Source organism: Manis javanica, chromosome 12 (genome assembly GCF_040802235.1).
Source record: "Manis javanica isolate MJ-LG chromosome 12, MJ_LKY, whole genome shotgun sequence".
Classification (NCBI taxonomy): Eukaryota; Metazoa; Chordata; class Mammalia; order Pholidota; family Manidae; genus Manis; species Manis javanica.
The window spans coordinates 27,319,284-27,340,414 of record NC_133167.1 but is presented as its reverse complement, the minus strand read 5'-3'; the positions used below and the strand labels follow the sequence as shown (position 1 = coordinate 27,340,414).

Here is a 21,131-nt window from a genome sequence, read left to right as displayed (position 1 = left end):
AAAAACTTGTTATTCTTTTTGGTAGACTTTCTTTTCTGTAGACTTTCTCCAACCGCCGCGAACCTACATTTTTTTGACCTATGAAGGATCCGTAATTCGCGATACGCGCAGCTGCCGGGGACGCAGTCATGGCGGCGCTGTGCATGATCAAGGGGTTCTGACCTAAGGTGAGTGGTGGGCGAGCATAGGCGGGACAGTTGGTGGTACTTCACCCTAATTTATTATTTTTCGGGTGAAAGTTTTAGGAGTTTCCCTGGGCATTAAATTTGGGGGCGGGGGGGTTAATACTGCGCGGCCAAGCTCCGGAAGGACCGGCTTCTGACACTGGTTCTGACATCTAGTGAGACTGGCTGGTTGCATCTTTTTCACGAGCGCAGGCCACATACAAGCATCCCTTCAGTTTGCTCCTTCCCCTCCCGATCTGTCTGAGCCTCTATACTTACTAGTCCGGGTTCGGCTGTTGCTACATCTTTATGTTTTAAAGTATCCATCAACATTCAACTCTTAATTTTCATTGAACATATGTTCAGGGGAAGCTTTATGGGAACACTTGATGACCAGAAATCCAGGGTTTTTTTTTTTTAAACTTATTTATATAACGACTACTTCCAAAGTATCCTGACTCCTTTAAGACAGCTTACACGTTGTGGTAGAGGTAGGAGACGCTCTTATTGGTAAAAATAGTTGTACGGTTTTAATGTAAATCTTCATTGTCTCCATAGGTTCCTGTTTTTAATTAAAGGCATTTTATTTCTTGAAAAGCGTCGCTTTAATTTTTATTCCTTTCGTAATCCTTTCCTCTATAGGAAAACAACCGCATGTTTGCTCATTCACCAGTAGAAGCAACGTTTGTGTCATACAACTTGAAAGCCATTTGAAAGTGTTTCAGTGGATAGCAAAATGAATCACAGAGCAGGTTCCTTTTTATGGAATCTCAGACAACTTAATACTTCAGTTACAACAATCAGAACTGTGAGGCTGTACAGTTTGGGATTTTGCAGACCAAATATTGTTTATTCACACTGGAACCCAAGAAACCTCTTAAATAACTTTGATAATGGAGTGCAGTCATCTATTAGATATCTCGTGCAGGATTCCTTAATTTTTAAATCAGGAGATGACAACTTTCAAATAAAGGGCATAAGCACGGTAACAGTTCCTGCAGTTGACAGACTGCTTTGTCTTAGAAGACTGTCCTTTGACTCAAAACACTCTCCTGTTCCTGATGATGATTTGAAGAAAATGAATGAGGCCACTTATGAAGATGTTCTCATCAAAAAACCCAAACCAACCCCTAACAAATGCAGAGAACTGTCTCAGGAGTGTAATTCCCTGGTTGATGTGTTAGATAAATACTCAGAAGTACCAAGATATCTTAGTAATAACTATCTCTCAGCAATGTGGTCAATTGCCAAAAGGATGTCTGAAGACCAGAAGCGCTTTGAAAAACAGCTGATGTTTAGCCACCCTTCATTTAGCCAACTGTGTGAACAAACAATGCGAGAAGCCAAGGTCATGCCCTTTAACCAGTTGCTGTTCAGTCTTCATGCTGTGGTGAAGCTTGGAATTCCACAGAACACTCTGCTGGTACAGACTTTGCTGAGGGTGGTCCAGGTAAAATCTAAAGGAGACTTAAATCTCCTTTTACTCAATTTGGCATATCATTAAAGAAAGGGAAATAGAGATGTAGCTTCCTTGAAGGAGACTATTGGGAAATGGTAGCTTCCTTTATATTTGTTCCTGCACATACATGATTTAGAGATCATAAATTAGCGAGGTCTTTCCTTCTGTTTGCTATGGAAATCTATGAAAACTTGCTCTATTTTTCTTTTCCAAAGCTGAGTAATGAATAATAAGCTAAAATGAAGAGAGATACAAAATGTTCAAGGGAAGGTTGGGCAGTTGAAGGAAGGAGAGAAGAGAAGGGAATAATATTTACTGACTACCTACACCTTGTACCTATATAATGCAATTTAATCCTCAACAGCCCTGCAAGGTCAACGTTACCTCAGTGTTGCAGATGAAGAGACAGACTTGTGATGTTAAGCAACTTGGCCAAAGTCACACAGCTAATGGAATCATTTATGCATGCAGTAAACATTTATTGGGTATGAACTTGTTACTGCACTTGTCACTAGGGATATAAAGATGTAGAAGACATGATTCCTGCCCTTGTATTCTAGAGGGGAAGACAGGTATTTTGTAGGGAACTACAAAAATAACCAACATTCATTTAATGAATCATACAGTTACTGTGTTATAAGCACTATGGTGAGCACAAGGGGATATAATTACGAATAAAATATGGCCACATAGAGCTTTTAGTGCAATGAAAGAAAAATAGAATCTTGTGAGAGTGTATAACAGGATCCAAACTAGTCAGGAGAAGGCCTTCATGATGAGAAGTAGAGTTGTGAGAGGAGGATACAGGATTAGTATCTGGTCATAATTAAATAATTTTTAAAAAGACAGTAATTTCCTGAGGATTATCTGGCATAAATCTATCAAACTCGAGAGCTGGGTACATAGGTGTATGATAGTTTTTAACTTTAACTTTTTACATTTCTAATTTCCATATGTTCTCAACCAAGAACTGATTTTCAATTTGTGTGTGTCTGTTTAAACTACAGAATTTCCATGTTTATTTGATGGACTGTGTTCCCTATATAGTTACTGAGAAGAGATTATAGTAAGTCACTTTACCTCATCAATGATGCTCTTACTAGATCTTGATAGGTGTTTACATCAGTGTAGTATCTGCATTGGGGAGATTGAAGCAGTTAAGTATTTGGAGTCAGAATATCTGCGTATATGATCGTAACTCATTGACCTGTTGGGATGTTGTGAAGATATTTTAGCTAGAAATGAAAGGTTAGTCTGTTGTCAGTGAATTTGCCCTTCAAACACATAGTCAAATGATCTTTCCTTTCACAGCAGAGAATGATGGAATGTTGTAAATTGTTACGGAAACCCTTCTACAGGAAGTGAGACCTATTTTTTTCTCTCAGCCTTATTCATCTCATCTGGTTCTGACTTGAGATTTTTGTGCCTTGTTAGTCTTGTAATTTTAGCAAAAGAGTGTATCTCTTTTAACTTATTTCCCAGATGTAATCACAACTACTCTTGTGAGGTGTATAGACTAGTTGGGATTAAATTGTAGAGCACTGGTAAGCTATGTTGTTACTGTTCACTTTCCAGATTATGCTTATTGCTATTTCTGGAACCTAAATTAGTATCCTAACCCAAGGGGCCTGAAGGAATAATCTGGGCCCTAAGGCTCTTCTTGAGACTGAGATAGTTGTGGTAAATGTGACAGCAGATATGGATCAGAAAATTCACAACTAAACTTAACAGTTTGATACCAAGGAGAGGATATAGGGAATTTATAGGGGCACAGCTATCTAGGGTTCTTTAGGGATGGGCAAATTGTTCCATATACCTCAGTGGCTCTTATATTGCTACACTTGCTATCTTCATGACCTTGAGTCCTTAGAAGAGGTAAAAATAATGTTAGATAAAGTTACTTCAGAAGCAAAGAAATATAATCAATATCAAATGGATTTTCAGCAAAAATGGTGAATGTAAAAAAGTGTTGATGCATAAAAAAGTGTGTATTGGGTGTTTGGAAAATGCACTATGTATGACATCCCAAAGGTGCTTTTATTGCGGACTAACTGTATGAATTGCTGGTTTGATACTTAATTCTTTAATGGAAAGCGTCATTTCAGTAGATTGGCTTGGGTAAGATGCTCTACTATGGGCTCATTACCAATAGTGCTTTTGTGATTATATTTCAATAGGAGCGTATCAATGAGTGTGATGAGAAATGTCTTTCAGTTTTGTCAGCTGTTTTAGAGGCAATGGAGCCATGCAAGAATGTGGACGCTCTTCGGATAGGACTGAGGTGAGAAGACTATCCTGTGCTTTCTTCACGTGGCATTCTGTGCTCCTCTTACATCTCAAATCAAAAACTGAGATGAACGCTGAATTTTATTGGGGTAGGAGGACACTTTGTTAGTACCTATAGCCTCTAATACCTTAATGAACTTAAAATCTTGACTCTGTATCAGGTAGAGTTGTAAATAATGCTGCTTTTAGGGTGCACCAGAAGAAAGATGTGGGTAATATTGACATTTAAATTGATCTTAAAATGTAGTACTGAGGTGGGCTGTGGGAGAATTGACATGTATTCAATTCATAAGAGTTATTTGGCTGCTATGTGGAGGTTGCATGACACTGGCCCACCTTGAAAAAGGAACTTGAGTTTTAAAATCAGTGCAACTGATCTAATGTCATAGGTCAGTGAGAATAATAACTAATTCCCTTTTTCATTGATTGTGCATTGGGATAGCAGTATATCTCCTGATGTGATTTTTTGTTCGTAATGATAGCAGAATAATGTGAGAAGAAACAATGCTAGACTGGTTCTGGATCTTTCACTAATTATATGTAATTTCTTGGGCAGGTAGGTCATTCCTATGGGCTTCTTATTTCTTGCCTAGTCGTAGGAGCTGGACCAAATGACTTTTAAGATTTCTTTTCTGGTTTTAAGATTCTAGGATTGTGGTATTTATCGTGTTTGATTACAGGATACTAGTTGATCAGCAACTTTGGAAAATAGAACATGTCTTCACATTACAAGTTGTGATGAAATGTATTGGAAAGGATGCACCAGATATTCTTAAAAGGAAACTGGAGGTATACACCTTCTGAATTTTCTCTAGTGAGTGAGATTTGAAAAAATTTCTTGTGACCTGCTATCACTTTCTGAAGTCAGTTTTAGGAGGATGTTGTGCTTTGGGGTTAAACTTTGCTAAAGTAAAATAAGAGAAGTAGATTTATATTTATTTGTGTATTTAATGTCCATATATTTAAATAACTTAATCTACATATTACTTTATAGTTTATATATTTGAGTCATTGTGTTCAACTTTATACTTTTCATTTCAAAATAAAAGTTTAACATATTTTGCTACAAATGATAAATTTAAGTTTGTTTTTTTTTAGATGAAAGCCTTGAGGGACTTAGGCAAATTTTCTACATTGAATAGTCAGCACATGTTTGAGGTACTAGCTGCCATGAATCACCGTTCTATTTTACTTCTGAATGAATGCAGTAAGATGGTCATAGGTAAGAGGATTTTTCTTTCATGATTTTTAGCATCTCACCTGTTTTGGACTACATTTGCTTTATTTTAGAAACTTTGCTGTTACATGAAAAATATCTGATGATATGGTTAGATCTAAATGTTATATTTGCCTGTAGATTTTTATTTTTTAAAAAATACAGTACTTTTTTTTTTTTTTACAAAGAAACAAAAGTATTTAATATAGAGAATCTTGGATCTAGTTTTCAAAACTAGTAATTTTTGTTTATTTAACTCATTTTTAAAGATAACATCTATGGGTGTCCTTTAAAAGTATTGATCAACATACTGCAGTCTTGCAAAGAACTCCGATACTATAATTTGTATCTTTTCAAGGGAATAGCAGATTATGTGGCTACAACTTTTGACATCTGGAAGTTGAAACATGTAAGTATGTTGAGAGTTTAGAATAAACCTTTAAACTTTCAAGAAGCATATTACTTTGTTTAGCATTCTAATTATTTCTCTATCAAGGTTATGGCAGTTATGACCAAAATATTCTAATGGTAAATTGACTTGAACGGCTAGCTTCTTCACATTTCTATCTGGAGTTACCTGTTAATATTCTATTCAATATTTTGCTCCATCTTTCTATCTGAAATAAAAATTTTGTTATCTAAAGTTTGCCCTTGTATTTGTTTTTCAAAAGGTTGGATGGTATTTTGTATAATTAGGATCATTTTTGTCTTTCTACTTTTTCTTTGTTAGATTTAGAGTAATAAAAAATGGTTGATGTGACAGGTTTTTGAAGAATAAAATGTCATTACTTCAGTGATCCTGTCTGTTTTCTATTTATGGATATTAACTTGTGTCCTTAGTAAGAGCCTTTAAATTTGGGGGAAATATTAGTAATGTAAACATTTAAATGAAGCAGTTGGTAAAAACTTGTTTTCATAGTAAAGCAGTGGTAACCATGTAAGATCATGAGGTTTGGTATACTTTAGAGGAGAAGGTGAATATTGAGTTTGCTATGGAAATTGATTTTGGAAAAAAAAGTGCTAATTGTGAGAAATTCCAAGAGGTGAACTGGAAATTTTATTTTAATCATATTATTTCTGTTCCCATTTATAGCAATTAGTACTGAATATAGAAATTTTTGAGTTATCTCTTATGTATTAGAATGGAGGAAGTGGAGCAGTTCAAAATTGAGTTGGTCATTTTGCAAACTTTAGAAAAGGTGTATTTAAAGGAGTGTTCAAATCTATTATATGAAAAGCACATAAGAAAGGATTTATCTTTAAATGAAATGGAAATGTAGAAACCATTGTTTGCTCTGGTTCTCAGCTAATAAAAAGAGGTTGCTTATTCTACCTATTCAAGAATTACTGGAACGGATTTTGTGGGGAAAAGTTAATTTTGTTTTTAGGGTAGTCTCTCAATCAGGACAATTTTACTGCTGTTTAAATTTTTTGAGATCTAAAGATATTGTTACTCGCATATTGTAGTTACTAAAAAGTTTTCCCTCAATTCACTCTTTTTTTAAAGGTTATTTCTCTCCTCATTTTATTTGCAAACCTTGGCTTTCGACATACCGGTTTGATGGACTTACTTAAAAAGAAAGTAATAGATGAACCTGACTGCCTAAACATCAAAAACATTGTTCCTATTCTTCATGTGTATTCTTCTCTCAATCACTTCTATGAATGCCAGGCCCGAGAGTATGTACTTTCTTTTTAACTTTTTATTGCCAAATAACATTCTTACAGAAATGATTATAAATCATTATAAGCTCAGTGAATTATTACAAGTGAACATATCCATGGCTAGAAATAAAACAGTACTCCTGATTCATGAAGTTCAACAATTTTATCTTATTTTATTCTTGCTATCCTTTCTCTTGCTTGTTTCTTTGTTTTTTATGATGTATGTGTTAATTTAGCATAGGAGTCCTCATTTCAAACTCTCCCAGCTTATTCTCTTAGCTCCTGAGTTCATAGTTCAGTTTTGACCCTAACTATTCATTTGGCCCCAAACTACTGCTTTCTATTCTTTCCATTTTAACTACAGCCATGCACTTCTACTATTAAATACAGCAATTCCTCAGTTACACTAGGTTTTAATACCTCTGCTTTCTACCCAGAATATCTTTTCTTCCTCTCAAGATCAGTTAGGGTTCATCAAAAACCAGAAACACAAATAAAATGTCATTTTTTACAAGAGTGGTTAAAACCACAGACTGGAGACATCTTGTTTAGGTTTGTATCCCAGCTCTGCCATTCACTGTTGGCAAGTTACTTATCTGTGCCTCAGTTTCTTCATCTGTTAAAATGGGGATTAAAAAATAAGGGTTGTTTTTAATTGCAGTGAGCTATAAGGATTAAATGAGTTAACCTATGTCAGGTTCTTAAAACGGCTGGTACACAGGTTAAAAAAAAATTTAGAGTGTGGGTCACAGAGGCCTTGGAAAAATAAACTGGGGCAGTTCTGAGAGTCTCAGTAGTAAGATTCACAGACCATCTCTTTGCCATTATGTGGCTTGACTCCAATTGCTTTCTGTCCTTGTGGTTTTCTCTCAAAATTCAGATTTCCTAAAGAGAAAATCTGGTTGACTGAGTTTGGGTCAAATGCCCATCCCTCTCAGGCAGGTAATCAAAAAAGTGATGCTGGCCCTGCTAGGAAGCAGCTGCCCACTGTGCTCTCCACTGTACTGGAAGACTCGGCACCTACTGCCCTGCCTCGTCGCTCTCAGAGCCCCTGTGCTTGTCGTGTCTTATACACGTCTCTGGTGGAGCTCTAATTATTTGTCAGTGAGCCTGTCTCTGCTTCTCATTTGGAAAGTCCTCTAGAATTACACCCAGCTTCCTGTTACTCTGAATTTAGTCCAGGGCCTCGCACAGAATAGGCATTGTAAAAAACAGGATGAACTGAATCCCTCTTCCCTTGGCTTGGTTTTCTTTTGAGGCTCCTATGTACCTCCTATAGTTTCTTGACAAATAATGTCAAGCTGGGTGGTAACTAATATTCCAGAAACAGCTCCACAAATTCCATGGGATTAGGATTGGTTGGTTAGAGAGTTTTTCAGCTATAGGCATCCTAAGAGATAACTTGGTCCAATAAAATTGTTATATTTGAAATAGAGGGGGTATAACAAAGAACCGTAACCAGTAACAAAGGTTGAGAAATTGAATAAAACACACGAGGAGCAGAATCATACAGAAGGGGAATCATGAATATTGTACTTCTGTCTGACATGCTTTCATGTATCCCATGGTTCTCAACTGGGGGTGATTTTCCCTCCGAGGGGGCATTTGGTAATAGCTGGAGGCATTAGTGTTCATGGCAGGGGAAGGGGAAGAGAGGAGAGTTCTCTTGTCCCCTAGCAGGTAAAGGCCCCAAACGTCTTCTGGTGCACAGGACAGCTCCCCGGCAAAGAACTGCCTGGCCCAACATGTCAGTAGTGCTGAGACTGAGAAACCCTGATCTAACCCTTACTCTCCCACTTCAGCATTTTGCCCGTAAAGAAATTAGGGCAGTGAGAGTGTGGCTGGCTGATCACTCAAGATTAATCAGTCAGTTTCCTGAATGCTCATGAATGTGTAGTTGTCTGAATTTGGTATTCTGAGGATTATAGAAAAAGCAGTTTGTGTTCCCTGTCCTTCTTGTCATTTCAGTCCTTTGATTTCTTCTTTTCTTGTTCTGAATTTACCACCTAAAGATAATCCCAGACTTGCAGCCTAGTCATTAGTGTGCCTCCGACCTCTGGGACTCCTTTGGGTTGCAATGTGGCCACTGTAGATCCACAAGTGTCTTACGTTGAGAAATTCTGAAAGTCAGCTCATTCTTTTTCAAACCACTTTATTGAGGTATAACAACATGTTAAAAAGCTATGCATATTTAATATATACAATGTGAGTTTTGAGCTCATTCTTGACACATCCTTTTCCACTAACATTGTACTCATCATGTCTTCCTCATCTAAGTTTGTTTATTTAGTCAGAAAACATGTACCAAGCAGTCAGGTACTTAGGACAAAGATGAAAAAGATAACCATCCTTTTTGCCAGAAGATTCTGTGTAATGGGTAAGGTAGACACATAAAATGGCAATACAGTGTAGCACAAAAATTGGAGTGATGAGTTTTATACAGGATATATGGCAGGAGAGGAGGGAATTGTCAGGATGCTTGCCAGGAGAAGTGGAGGGTCAGAGTGGATGCCAAACAGTGCTGCTGTGAGGAATGGTACCTTAGCAGACTTAAAGATGGATAGATGGGAGTTAACTGTGGGCAGATAAGCAGGAAAGAACATTCTGAGTAGAAGGACTTTATATTCAAGCGAGGCAGGAAAGAAACAGCAGAGCAGGTGCAGGGAATGGCATCTACTGGGTGTTGCTGAAGCATGAGGTACAGCAGGAGGAGGGGATGAGAGAAGACTGAGGTACTACCACTTACTCAGTATGTGTATCTGTTATGAGAAGGACACTGCACCTGAAAGACGTGTGCACACCTACTGCAAGCCTACTTTTCTTCCTCCTTTGAACTCCTTAAACTACTGGTTGTATGGCATCTCGCTAGCTCTACCATGACTTTGTCTTCTGTTCATGTTTGGAAGCTGACCTTTCTTTGTTCCCCTGCAGGTTTCTAGAAGTTATGGCTAGTGCTGTGACTACTTATCTTTACCATGTCTCTTCTGAAAACCTATTGAATGCTGTGTGTTCATTTTGTATGATGAACCATTTTCCCCTGGTCCTTATTAATCAGCTGCTCCAGAAGGACGTCATCAATGAGCTGCTGCTGTCAGGTAGGGTGTCAGTGCACAATGGTGACTGAAACGGGCAGTACCATGAACTACTACCTGTGATTCTGAATGGTGTCTTAGTTGGAGCAGTGATAGTTAGAATGAACAGAGCAGACACTACTAAGGAAGGACTGAGAATGGTGGAGTCAAAGGTCAGTGCTTAAACCTGCAAACCTATGGAGCCTTATTTTTTTTTTTTTATTTTGTTATCATTAATCTACAGTTACATGAAGAACATTACGTTTACTAGGCTCCCCCCTTCACCAAGTCCCCCACACAAACCCCATTACAGTCACTGTCCATCAGCATAGTAAGATGCTGTAGAATCACTACTTGTCTTCTGTGTTGCACAGCCCTCCCCGTGCCCCCCCCCAACTATACATGCTAATCGTAATGCCCCCTTTCTTTTTCCCCCCCTTATCCCTCCTTTCCCACCCATCCTCCCCAGTCCCTTTCCCTTTGGTAACTGTTAGTCCATTCTTGGGTTCTGTGATTCTGCTGCTGTTTTGTTCCTTCAGTTTTTCTTTGTTCTTATACTCCACATATGAGTGAAATCATTTGATACTTGTCTTTCTCTGCCTGGCTTATTTCACGAACATAATACCCTCTAGCTCCATCCATGTTGTTGCAAATGGTAGGATTTGTTTTCTTCTTATGGCTGAATAATATTCCATTGTGTATCTGTACCACATCTTCTTTATCCATTCATCGACTGATGGACACTTAGGTTGCTTCCATTTCTTGGCTACTGTAAATAGTGCTGTGATAAACATAGGGGTGCATATGTCTTTTTGAGACTGGGAAACTGCATTCTTAGGGTGAATTCCTATAAGTGGAATTCCTGAATCAAATGGTATTTCTATTTTGAGCTTTTTGAGGAACCTCTATACTGCTTTCCATAGTGGCTGAACTAGTTTTCATTCCCACCAGCAGTGTAGTAGGATTCCCCTTTCTCCACAACCTCGCCAACATTTGTTGTTTGTATTTTGGATGGTGGCGATCCTAACTGATGTGAGGTGGTATCTCATTGTGGTTTTAATTTGCATTTCTCTGATGACTAGCGATGTGGAGCATCTTTTCATGGGTCTGTTGGCCATATGAATTTCTTCTTTGGAGAAGTGTCTGTACAGCTCCTCTGCCCATTTTTTAATTGTATTATTTGCTTTTTGTTTGTTGAGGTGCATGAGCTCTTAATATATGTTGGATGTCAACCCTTTATCGGATCTGCCATTTATGAATATATTCTCCCATACTGTAGGATACCTTTTTGTTCTATTGATGGTGTCCTTTGCTGTACAGAAGCTTTTCAGCTTGATATAGTCCCACTTGTTCAATTTTGCTTTGGTTCCCTTTCCCAGGGAGATATGTTCATGAAGAAGTCACTCATGTTTATGTCCAAGAGATTTTTGCCTATGTTTTTTTCTAAGAGTTTTATGGTGTCATGACTTACATTCAGGTCTTTGATCCATTTCGAATTTACTTTTGTGTATGGGGTTAGACAGTGATCCAGTTTCATTCTCTTACATGTAGCTGTCCAGTTTTGCCAGCACCATCTGTTGAAGAGACTGTCATTTCCCCATTGTATGTCCATGGCTCCTTTATCATATATTAATTGACCATAAATGTTTGGGTTAATATCTGGTGTCTCTATTCTGGTCCACTGTTCTGTGGCTCTGTTCTTGTGCCAGTACCAAACTGTCTTGATTACTGTGGCTTTGTAATAGAGCTTGAAGTTGGGGAGCAAGATTCCCCCAGCTTTATTCTTCCTTCTCAGGATTGCTGTGGCTATTCAGGGTCTTTGCTGTTTCCATATGAATTTTTGAACTATTCATTCTAGTTCGTTTGAAGAATGTTGTTGGTAATTTGATAGGGATTGTATCAAATCTGTATATTGCTTTGGGCAGGATGGCCATTTTGATGATACTAATTCTTCCTAGCCAGGAGCATGGGATGAGTTTCCATTTGTTAGTGTCCTCTTTAATTTCTCTTAAGAGTTTCTTATAGTTTTCAGGGTATAGGTCTTTCACTTCCTTGGTTAAGTTTATTCCTAGGTATTTTATTCTTTTTGATGCTATTGTGAATGGAATTGTTTTCCTGATTTCTCTTTCTATTAGTTAATTGTTAGTGTATAGGAAAGCCACAGATTTCTGTGTGTTAATTTTGTATCCTGCAACTTTGCTGAATTCCGATAGTAGTTCTAGTAGTTTTGGAGTGGAGTCTTTAGGGTTTTTTATGTACAATATCATGTCATCTGCAAATAGTGACAGTTTGACTTCTTCTTTACCAGTCTGGATTCCTTGTATTTCTTTGTTTTGTCTAATTGCTGTGGCTAGAACCTCTAGTACTATGTTGAATAACAGTGGAGAGAGCGGGCATCCCTGTTTTGTTCCTGATCTCAGAGGAAAAGCTTTCAGCCTCTCTCTATTCAGTATGATGTTAGCTGTGGGTTTATCATATATGGCCTTTATTATGTTGAGGTACTTGCCCTCTATGCCCATTTTGTGGAGTCCATTGTGATTTTTCCTTTCTCATTTCTGATTCTGTTGATGTGTGTAGATTCTCTTTTTCTCTTAATAAGTCTGGCTAGAGGCTTATCTATTTTGTTTATTTTCTCAAGGAACCAGCTCTCGGTTTCATTGATTTTTTTTCTATTGTTTTATTCTTCTCAATTTTATTTATTTCTTCTCTGATCTTTATTATGTCCCTCCTTCTGCTGACTTTAGGCCTCATTTGTTCTTCTTTTTCCAATTTCGATAATTGTGACATTAGACTATTCATTTGGGATTGTTCTTCCTTCTTTAAATATGCATGGATTGCTATATACTTTCCTCTTAAGGCTGTTTTCGCTGCGTCCCACAGAAGTTGGGGCTTTGTGTTGTTGTTGTCTTTTGTTTCCATATATTGCTTGATCCCTATTTTAATTTGGTCATTGACCCATTGATTATTTAGGAGCATGTTGTTAAACCTCAATGTGTTTGTGAGCCTTTTTACTTGATTTGTACAATTAATTTCTAGTTTTATACATTTGTGGTCTGAAAAGTTGATTGGTAGAATTTCAGTCTTTCTATGGAGCCTTCTTTAATGACAGGTCTTCCATATGGAAGGCAGGAGTAAGAGACATCATTATTGTTCCTCTTACTTATATTTTGTACACTTATACAAAAACTAAATGTTCTCTTTATGCCTTGAACAAAGGTATTTGTACTTCCTAATCCTTAGATGTCACATTTGAAGCCAAATTAAGTGAACTTTTACAGCTATGAACATTTGTTTTTTTGTATCATTAATCTACAATTACATGAGGAGTATTATGTTTACTAGACTCCCCCCTTCACCAAGTCCCCCCCACAAACCCCATCACAGTCACTGTCCATCAGTGTAGTAAGATGCTGTAGAATCACTACTTGTCTTCTCTGTGTTGCACAGCCCTCCCCATGCCCCTCACACACATTATACATGCTAATCGTAAGGCCCCCTTTCTTTCCCCCCACCTTATCCCTCCATTCCCACCCATCCTCCCTAGTCCCTTTCCCTTTGGTACCTGTTAGTCCATTCTTGGATTCTGTGATTCTGCTGCTGTTTTGTTCCTTCAGTTTTTCCTTTGTTCTTATACTCCACATATGAGTGAAATCGTTTGGTATTTGTCTTTCTCCACCTGGCTTATTTCACTGAGCATAATACCCTCTAGCTCCATGTTGTTGCAAATGGTAGGATTTGTTTTCTTCTTATGGCTGAATAATATTCCATTGTGTATATGTACCAAATCTTCTTTATCCATTCATCTTCTGATGGACACTTAGGTTGCTTCCATTTCTTGGCTATTGTAAATAGTGCTGCGACAAACATAGGGCTGCATCTGTCTTTTTCAAATTGGGCTGCTGCATTCTTAGGGTAAATTCCTAGGAGTAGAATTCCTGGGTCAAATGGTATTTCTATTTTGTTGTCTCATCTATTTTTATTCCTAGCAACACCCCGGCACCCATAATGGTAGCTCTGTAAATATTTGTCAAATGAATCAAGGAGTGAAAGAAATACTGAAATATTGTTTTACAAAAGTTCTTTCAATACCCACAGATTTTACCCATCTTGTGAAATAATACCACATCTCCTCCTGTGTCCATAAACACAGAGGAGGTGGGATGGTGAGTGGTTGGGGGTAACTTACAATGTCTATACAGGGGCACATTTTCATGATGCATCTGACTGATCATACATTCCTAAGATTTCTGGTTGACAGACACCTTAACAAGCCAGTGGCAGCAGTCATACTAGTTATACTTAACAGTTATTGGGCACGTTAGTCCCCGCACTGTGCTAAGGGCTTTATCTGTGTGAACTCATTGAGCTCTTACAACCAGCCTTGTGGGGGAGGATTAGTTTTCTCCATTCAGCAGCAGAGGAAACTGAGGCGCAGAGAGTTACATGAGCAGGACTCTGTGAAGCCTCACAGGTGTGTGCAGGGCTTCTAGGCTGCCCTGAAGAGGAGAGGAAGGGGCAAGGCCTGTGCAGTCGGGGGGACACCATTAGGCAAGAAACTGACTGCCTCCTAGATCCAGAGCTGTTACGCTGTTAACTATTTTATACACTGGGCTTCTGCAAAAGATTTCTTAGAGGAACAGGGTTTTGTCTAGCTAGAAGAACAGGCTTCTGAAAACAAACAAAAACATAGATGTTTCACAGTTTTACAGAAAGGAGAACTAAGATTTCAGGCATGTTAAAACCCTTGGCAGTCATTACCAGTGGCTGAGCCAGTTCTAAGCTTCTTGACCCCGACCAGCACAGAAGCTTGTTCCCTGTGCCACATCGCCCGATGTCTCCATAATGGCACTTGAATTTGGTACACTCATTGATCAAGAGACTTGTTTGTCTAAAACTTTGATTTACAGAGGTATGTCCTGAGCAATATTGAATAAAATGAGGTGAATTATAAATTAAATTTAGAAATATTTGTCTCACGGAGTTGTTAGAGGAAAACAGGAAGGACAAGGCAAGGCTAGACAAGGCAGGAAGTGGAAAGAGCACTCAGGGGATCTGAAACTGACCAGGGCGAGTGTGAGTGTGAGTGTGAGTGTGTGCGTGTATGTGTGTGTGTATGAGGGGTGGGGATATGGCGAAGAGGACGACTTATTGTCCTAGAATAAAAATGACAACAGTCATAACAATAACATTACTTTTTGAATGCCTAACATGTGACAAGTTCACAAAGCTGAATACTTTACATGCATCATCACTTCTAATATCGAGGTCAGTCAACTCTCCCCATGTCCTGGAAGAGGAAGCAGAAGCACAGTGAGCTGAAAGGGGCAGAGAGAAACTCAACCAAAGCATTAAAGTGCATGCTCTGAACGTCTCAGCTATGTCACCACTTCAAAGCCGCCAGAATCAGGGATTCAGGTGTTCTTGCATCCAGCAAGATGGGACAAGGCCTCGCTTAGAGCTAAAGCCCCCTGGCTTAGAGCTAAAGCCCCCTACCCCGACTCAGGGACACTATGGAAGGGTTGCACTAGACCTACCTCTAGGTCAAGCTGAGCCAGTCTAGGTAATTCAGCCACCTGCTGCTTGGATGCCTGAGATTCTTTGACCTGGGGACCAAGCCTTCCATTCCCATTAGAGCTGACATGCAGAGACTCCAGGTGGCCACATTTTAGTCTGCATACAAGTCAGAAACAATGGCTGAAAGTAAGCCCTGCATTTGCACAGCCCTTTACATTTTTCAAAATATTTGTGTTTTTTCAAGGTCATTAGGGCAGGTGTTATAACCCCTACTTGACAGAGCCAAGAGTTGGATCAGAACAAAGGGGAACTTCACGGAGGGTCACACACATGCCAGAGGGAACCGACCTAGAACCCAGCCTGTGTCTTCACAGGCCATTTCCTCTTTGTAGGGCAGCAGAGCACAGACAGCGCCGGGAGGGGTCAGGGGTCTGAAGGGCAGGAGGAAAGTCTCCAGCATGACAGGGGTCCAGTGTGGAAGGAAAACTGTCTGTTCAGAGGGCACAGTGCTGGCTGCCCGACTCCTCCTCCGCAGGGCGGGGCCCGGAGGAGCTGTGCCCAAAGGTATTTTTGTCTTGTTGCTTCAACCCAGGCAGCTCCACTTGGAAGGATTTATGATTTCTTGGGTTTGTTTTGTAAACAGAGCCCAAACCACAGGAGGGAACATTCCCAGGGTCTTCCTTCGTGCTGATGTTGCTCTGAAATGATTTTGCTTCAGGCTAGTATTACACTGTAAATGTTCTCAAGTTGTTGAACCTAGAACATTAGAATGGCGAGAGGCCTCGCAGGTTACCCAGCCTATTTGCCTCATTTTAGTGAGTGAAACTGAGGCCTAGAGATGCAGAGGGAGCTGCCTGAGGCCTGTGGCCAACTAGGGCACAGGGCTGCACTCCAACGCCTCACACCCCCCAGTGCCGCTTCCCCAACCTTGTGGCCCCAGAGCGGTGACCACAACAGATGGAGTCCATAGCTTCATGGAGCTTTGACTCTATAGGGGAGATCGCCTTTAAACAAATAATTAAAGGTGAGCAGTGAAGGCATAGAGAGGCTTTGAGGGCTTCTAACAAGGGGCATAACTTGGCCTAGAGTTCAGGGATGGCTGCCTTAAGGGCATGGGGCTTCCAGGGGAAGGAGGGGTGGTTCCCTGGAGCAACAGGAGAGGCCTTGTCTGTGCAGAGCGACCAGGATGTCTTCAAGATGTGTGGTGGCACAGGTGCAGGAGCTGGGGGGCCTGAGGAGGGGCTGGGGGCAGGTGGGAGTTCAGTTCATATTTTAAACACAGTGGAAAGTTTACAGCAGAAGAACAGGAAAGTGATGGGGTTTGGTTTGCTTTATACATAAATCTCTCTGGCTGCATTGAAGGCAATGAGCTGGGGACGACCTGTCTCCTGACATGGAGACTGGCCTAGTGACTCAGCACACCCTCAGTGTAGGCACAGCTGGGAGAGGGGATCCAGCTATGATTTCTCTTAGGGCAGGTGTTAAACATAGAGCAAGGCCCAGGACACATGCCCTCTAAAACTCTTGTGGCCTGAACTGGGGCAAAAGCCAAACTGGTGTCCTTGCTGGTGTTCCAAGGACATAGTGGAAGCTGGCGGGGCCTGAAAGAAATGTCTTGGGTAGAGGAGGGGATGCCAAGGGGTCAGGGTGCAACTTGGTGGACCTTGGAGGCTGGGCTGGCCTTGGGTTTGTGGCCAGGTCTGTTGACTTTGATGGGGGCAAAGCTGAGCCTGCCAACCTGCAGTTAGAGAAAGAGAAACATGTTTTCAAGTGCCTGTGAATATGTCCTGAACTTTGGAGCTATGAAAACCCCAACTCAGACTGTCTCTGCATACCAAATGGGACACTGGAAATTTGGAATTTTCCACCACTGACTTCTGGTGTAGAATACCTGGACATAACTGGTCTGGGAGGGCCCTGCTCTCACACTGGTCCCTGTGCTTTCTCAGTTCAGAAAGCTGTTTTAATGTTCTTTCCCCCTTCTCTTTGTCTTTCTATCTGCCCACTTGTCTGTTTGTCTTTCCTTTTTTCCTTTAGGAGACAGTGTGGGATTTAGATATATGCAAGTCTGGGTTTGAAATAGGGCTTTTCTACATACTGGTTAAGTCACTTTTCCTAGCCTCTTGGATTCTCAGTTTCCTAATCTGTAAAATGGGTATGTTATTATTTTAATCATAGAGTTGTAAGGTTTGAATTAAGCAGTATGTGTAATACACTTAAGAACCTGGCACATAGTAGGTGCACAATAAGGTACTATGGCTCATTCATTGGTTTAGTGTTTATCTGGTAGCTACTGTGGGCCAGACTCTAGCTAGGGTCTGGGGTCATAATGCTGACCTCCAAAACGCCCCTTTCAAGTCTCAGGTAAGGATTAGGATCCCCGCACCTCAATGGCAGCATTTGGGGAAAATGACTCCTCTCGGGGGGCATCTGGAAAGAGGCTCACAAACTAGGGATGGAACTAGATGCTGTCTAAGGGCTGCTGTCAAGTGCCCTGATGCTCACTTTTTTGCCATTTTTTTCTTGTAGTTTCTTTGTTCAGTTCCATTCAAATGATCAACTATATTGTGCCTGCTACCATGTGGCAGGCCCTGGGCGAGGTCTGCCGAAGGACACCGAGGCTGGTCAGCTGTGGGCCTTGGCTAAGCTGATTATGCAGAGGTACGGTAACTGAGACAGTGACAGGACAAGCCCTTCCCATGAGGGCTGTCCATAGGAACAAGTCTCTTGGGCTTGTGGTAGAAGACTCACTGGGTCTCCTGATTTCTGAAGCTTATCATAGGAAAGGATGTCAGATGTCATTTCTGGGTCCCGTGGATGCAGAGCCAGAGCCCGTGGTAGAAATCTCCATAAGGCCCATTTTATCTCATTAACAGGAACAGAGCTTTCTTGTATCTTTGGATGTCCAGCAAGAGAAAAGACTGTCTGGTAAGCAGAGCGGGCATGCTATCTCTGCAAGTGCTCAGGGAAGGCTGGATCAACACCCACCGGGGTGTTGTGAAGGGAATGCCTGCTTTGGGTAGGAGGTTTAATGGGATGACCTCTCGATTTCCAAGTAACTCAGAAATGGAAACGTTCTAAGTTTCCATTGTCACCACCTTCTCTTGGATACTTGCCAGCTTCCCCCCACTGTGGCTAACCCTGCAGTTTACCTCACTTCTTCCTGAACCCAGCTCTGAACCTTCCCGCGGCACCCTACCAACTTAGTCCCAGTGTGTCAGGCTGCTGGGGCATGTGGGAAAGAGATTCCCGTTGGAATTCTGGCTGGACAATTTAGTTTTGTTATCTCATCAGGTCCTCTTAGAAATCTTCCCCCCTTGAAATATTTGTGATTTCTTTCCTAGATTTAAATTTCACACACATTTCATATGATAAAAAGACACATACACCAGCATCTGTTACTACACTTTCAAGCCTGATATTTTGAAAAATCAGTAGCACAGTAGACCTAGAGTCAGGCTGCTGGATTCAAATCCCAGCCTTCCTACTTACTACCAATGTTTCCCCAGCCAAGCTACTTACTCTCTCCAAGAGATTAATTTCTTAGTATCTGTAAAACAAGGTGCTAATAACATCTAGCTTAGAGAGATGCTGTGAGACTAAATGGATAATAACATGCAAGGAATTTAGAACAATGCCTGGAATATTGTTTTCCAATAAATGTTAATGGTAAACAGGTAATCATCAGATAATTATTTTGTTCACAATCCTTCATTTACTTTCATGTATTAATTTTAGAACTATTTCTTACACTTTTTAGATATCAGAATATCAGCATTGAAAGGATTCTGGAAGTTTCCAAATCCAACCCATCTTTTTATTGCTAAGAAAACTGAGCCCCAGAGGGGTGAAATTACTTGCTCATCTAGTGTGCAGAGCCAGGAAGAGAATGCACGGGTCTCTTCTCATCCGATGCCCTTTCACAAATCATCATTTCCTTTACGAAGATTAAATAAGGGTTCTGTTTCTCTGGTAGGTTGCTTATAAAAACAAACAAATCATAGGCATGTAATTAAATAAGTACTGAAACCCTTTCAATGAAATTTGTTGTTTAAATAATTGGAAAGAGGAAAATGAGATTTGCATGAAACTTTCTGTTTCTATGCTTCAGAGGACTTCGGACGTTGGCTTCCGGGGGTCAGCAGCCCTGCACCACTCCCTTCCTTAGGCCTCCATGCATCTTGAGGAGCAAGGGCCAGCCCCAGGATAACCTTGTATTAATGCCTCTTCTCAACAGTCCTCCTAGTTTACTTCTTGGAATACCAGTTCCAGGGCCCATGCTCTCATCCTGTGTGGTTTAAATCATTTACAGATGTGCTGCCAAGCTTCTTCATTGTGTGTAAAATTTATTTTTGCTTCAGTTGCACACCATACTGTTGGGGAGAACTCTGAGCTAAGTGAGTGGTGTGATGTCCTGCAGAGTGGGGCCAACTGGCTGCAAAGAGGTATGATGTGATGTCAAGGCATTTCAAGGAAGACTTTCCTGGAATAGGTGCAACTTGGTTTTGAGAGTTTATAAGAAAGCAGGATCAGGGTAGCGACAAGTTTAAGTCAACCTTCAGCTCGACTGAGCAACACTGAGTGAGCCATGCATTTCTGACTGTCCTATGGAGAGACCTTGTTACCCACTAGACCTGCCTATGCACATTGCCTATGTTATTGATTTCAAGTGCTGCCACAAATTCCAGAATTTGAAAGTGAACAAAAATGTCCAAGAGCCATAGTCCTAAGCAGGACATGGAAAAAGTGTTCCTTGGTGACATAATTTTGTGTAATACTGGGTTGAACAAAGTTCAAACTGATTCCTCACTGCAGGATTTGTCAGTGTCTTAACGTGTTAATATGTATACTGTATATGTATATATGTGTATTATATGAATATGTATATATATGATGTACTAATATGTATAAATGTATTGTTGGATTCCCCTGAGGAAGGCGCCGCCCCAAATCACTCACCAAAGACGTTTCTTGATGCAACAAGCAAGAGGAATTTATTCAGAAGCCAACTAGCTGGGGTCCACGTCAGCCCGTCGCAGCGGGTCTCAACAAGGACCCAGAGCACACAAAGCCAGAAGGTTTTATAGCATTTTCAAAAGGGGTAAAATTTTCCATAATTACAATACAGGGTTTTTTCTATAGGCTCATAAATCTTTTGCTGGCGCCACATCCTGGGGTCTGGTTAGATGAGATCACCTTCGGAATGTCTAGGGTGGTTCTAGCAAGATAAGCTAGGCATGTATGATTAACTGATTTACGGTTGGCTAACTAAAGGTCACTACAATTGACACAGGCTAACTAACTTGTTTTTCAAGATTCTAATGATTTTCCTTCTTCTGGGTTAGGGGGTGGTATTTAGGCCTTAAGATGGCTGTACTTATGCTAACTTTTGATTCTTCAGATCCTACATTTCCCCACTTCTCTTTTTGGGGCATTCCAATCATGGAATGTTTGTATCTTCTTGTGAGGTGAGTGAGTGGTATTGTTGCTTCAACATTAGTACATGAACAGCACTCACTCTTTTTCTAACAAAAGTTATCAACCGGTTTAATATGCAGGGTCTCAAAGTTAGGAGCAACACAAGGATGAGTAGGGGCCTAGTCAGAGTGGATATCAGGGTTGTAAACCACGGGGACCTAGTGAACTAAGATTCAAACAGTCCTTGGCCTGCTTCTCGCTCTCTCTTCTTCTGATCTAGCCTTTCTCTAAGTTTTGACATTGAATCTCTTACTATCCCGGAATGATCTGCATAAAAG

General features: G+C 40.4%; 1 protein-coding gene across 15 annotated transcripts in view; it reads left to right on the top strand.

Annotated features, from left to right (window-relative positions):
• Positions 1–66: 66 nt before the first annotated feature.
• The window catches only part of LOC118970215 (FAST kinase domain-containing protein 2, mitochondrial-like), a 31,593-nt gene continuing 10,528 nt past the window's right edge, over positions 67–21,131 (top strand). The window contains exons 1-12 of one of the 15 annotated variants that reach the window (XR_012123591.1): positions 70–167; positions 807–1,614; positions 1,988–2,108; positions 3,838–3,904; positions 4,590–4,698; positions 5,008–5,131; positions 5,395–5,534; positions 6,633–6,805; positions 9,722–9,885; positions 17,905–18,036; positions 18,252–18,303; positions 19,136–20,243. Coding sequence is in view for 11 of the 15 variants with exons in the window: in XM_073218260.1 (XP_073074361.1) it covers positions 901–1,614; positions 1,988–2,108; positions 3,838–3,904; positions 4,590–4,698; positions 5,008–5,131; positions 5,395–5,534; positions 6,633–6,805; positions 17,905–18,036; positions 18,252–18,456 (1,785 nt within the window). In the remaining 4 variants the exon portion in view is untranslated. Of the gene's footprint in view, positions 168–806; positions 1,615–1,987; positions 2,109–3,800; positions 3,905–4,589; positions 4,699–5,007; positions 5,132–5,394; positions 5,535–6,632; positions 6,806–9,721; positions 9,886–17,904; positions 18,037–18,251; positions 20,249–21,131 lie in introns of those variants that run through there. The other 14 variants (XR_012123589.1, XR_012123592.1, XM_073218261.1 and 11 more) reach the window with 14 other exon arrangements.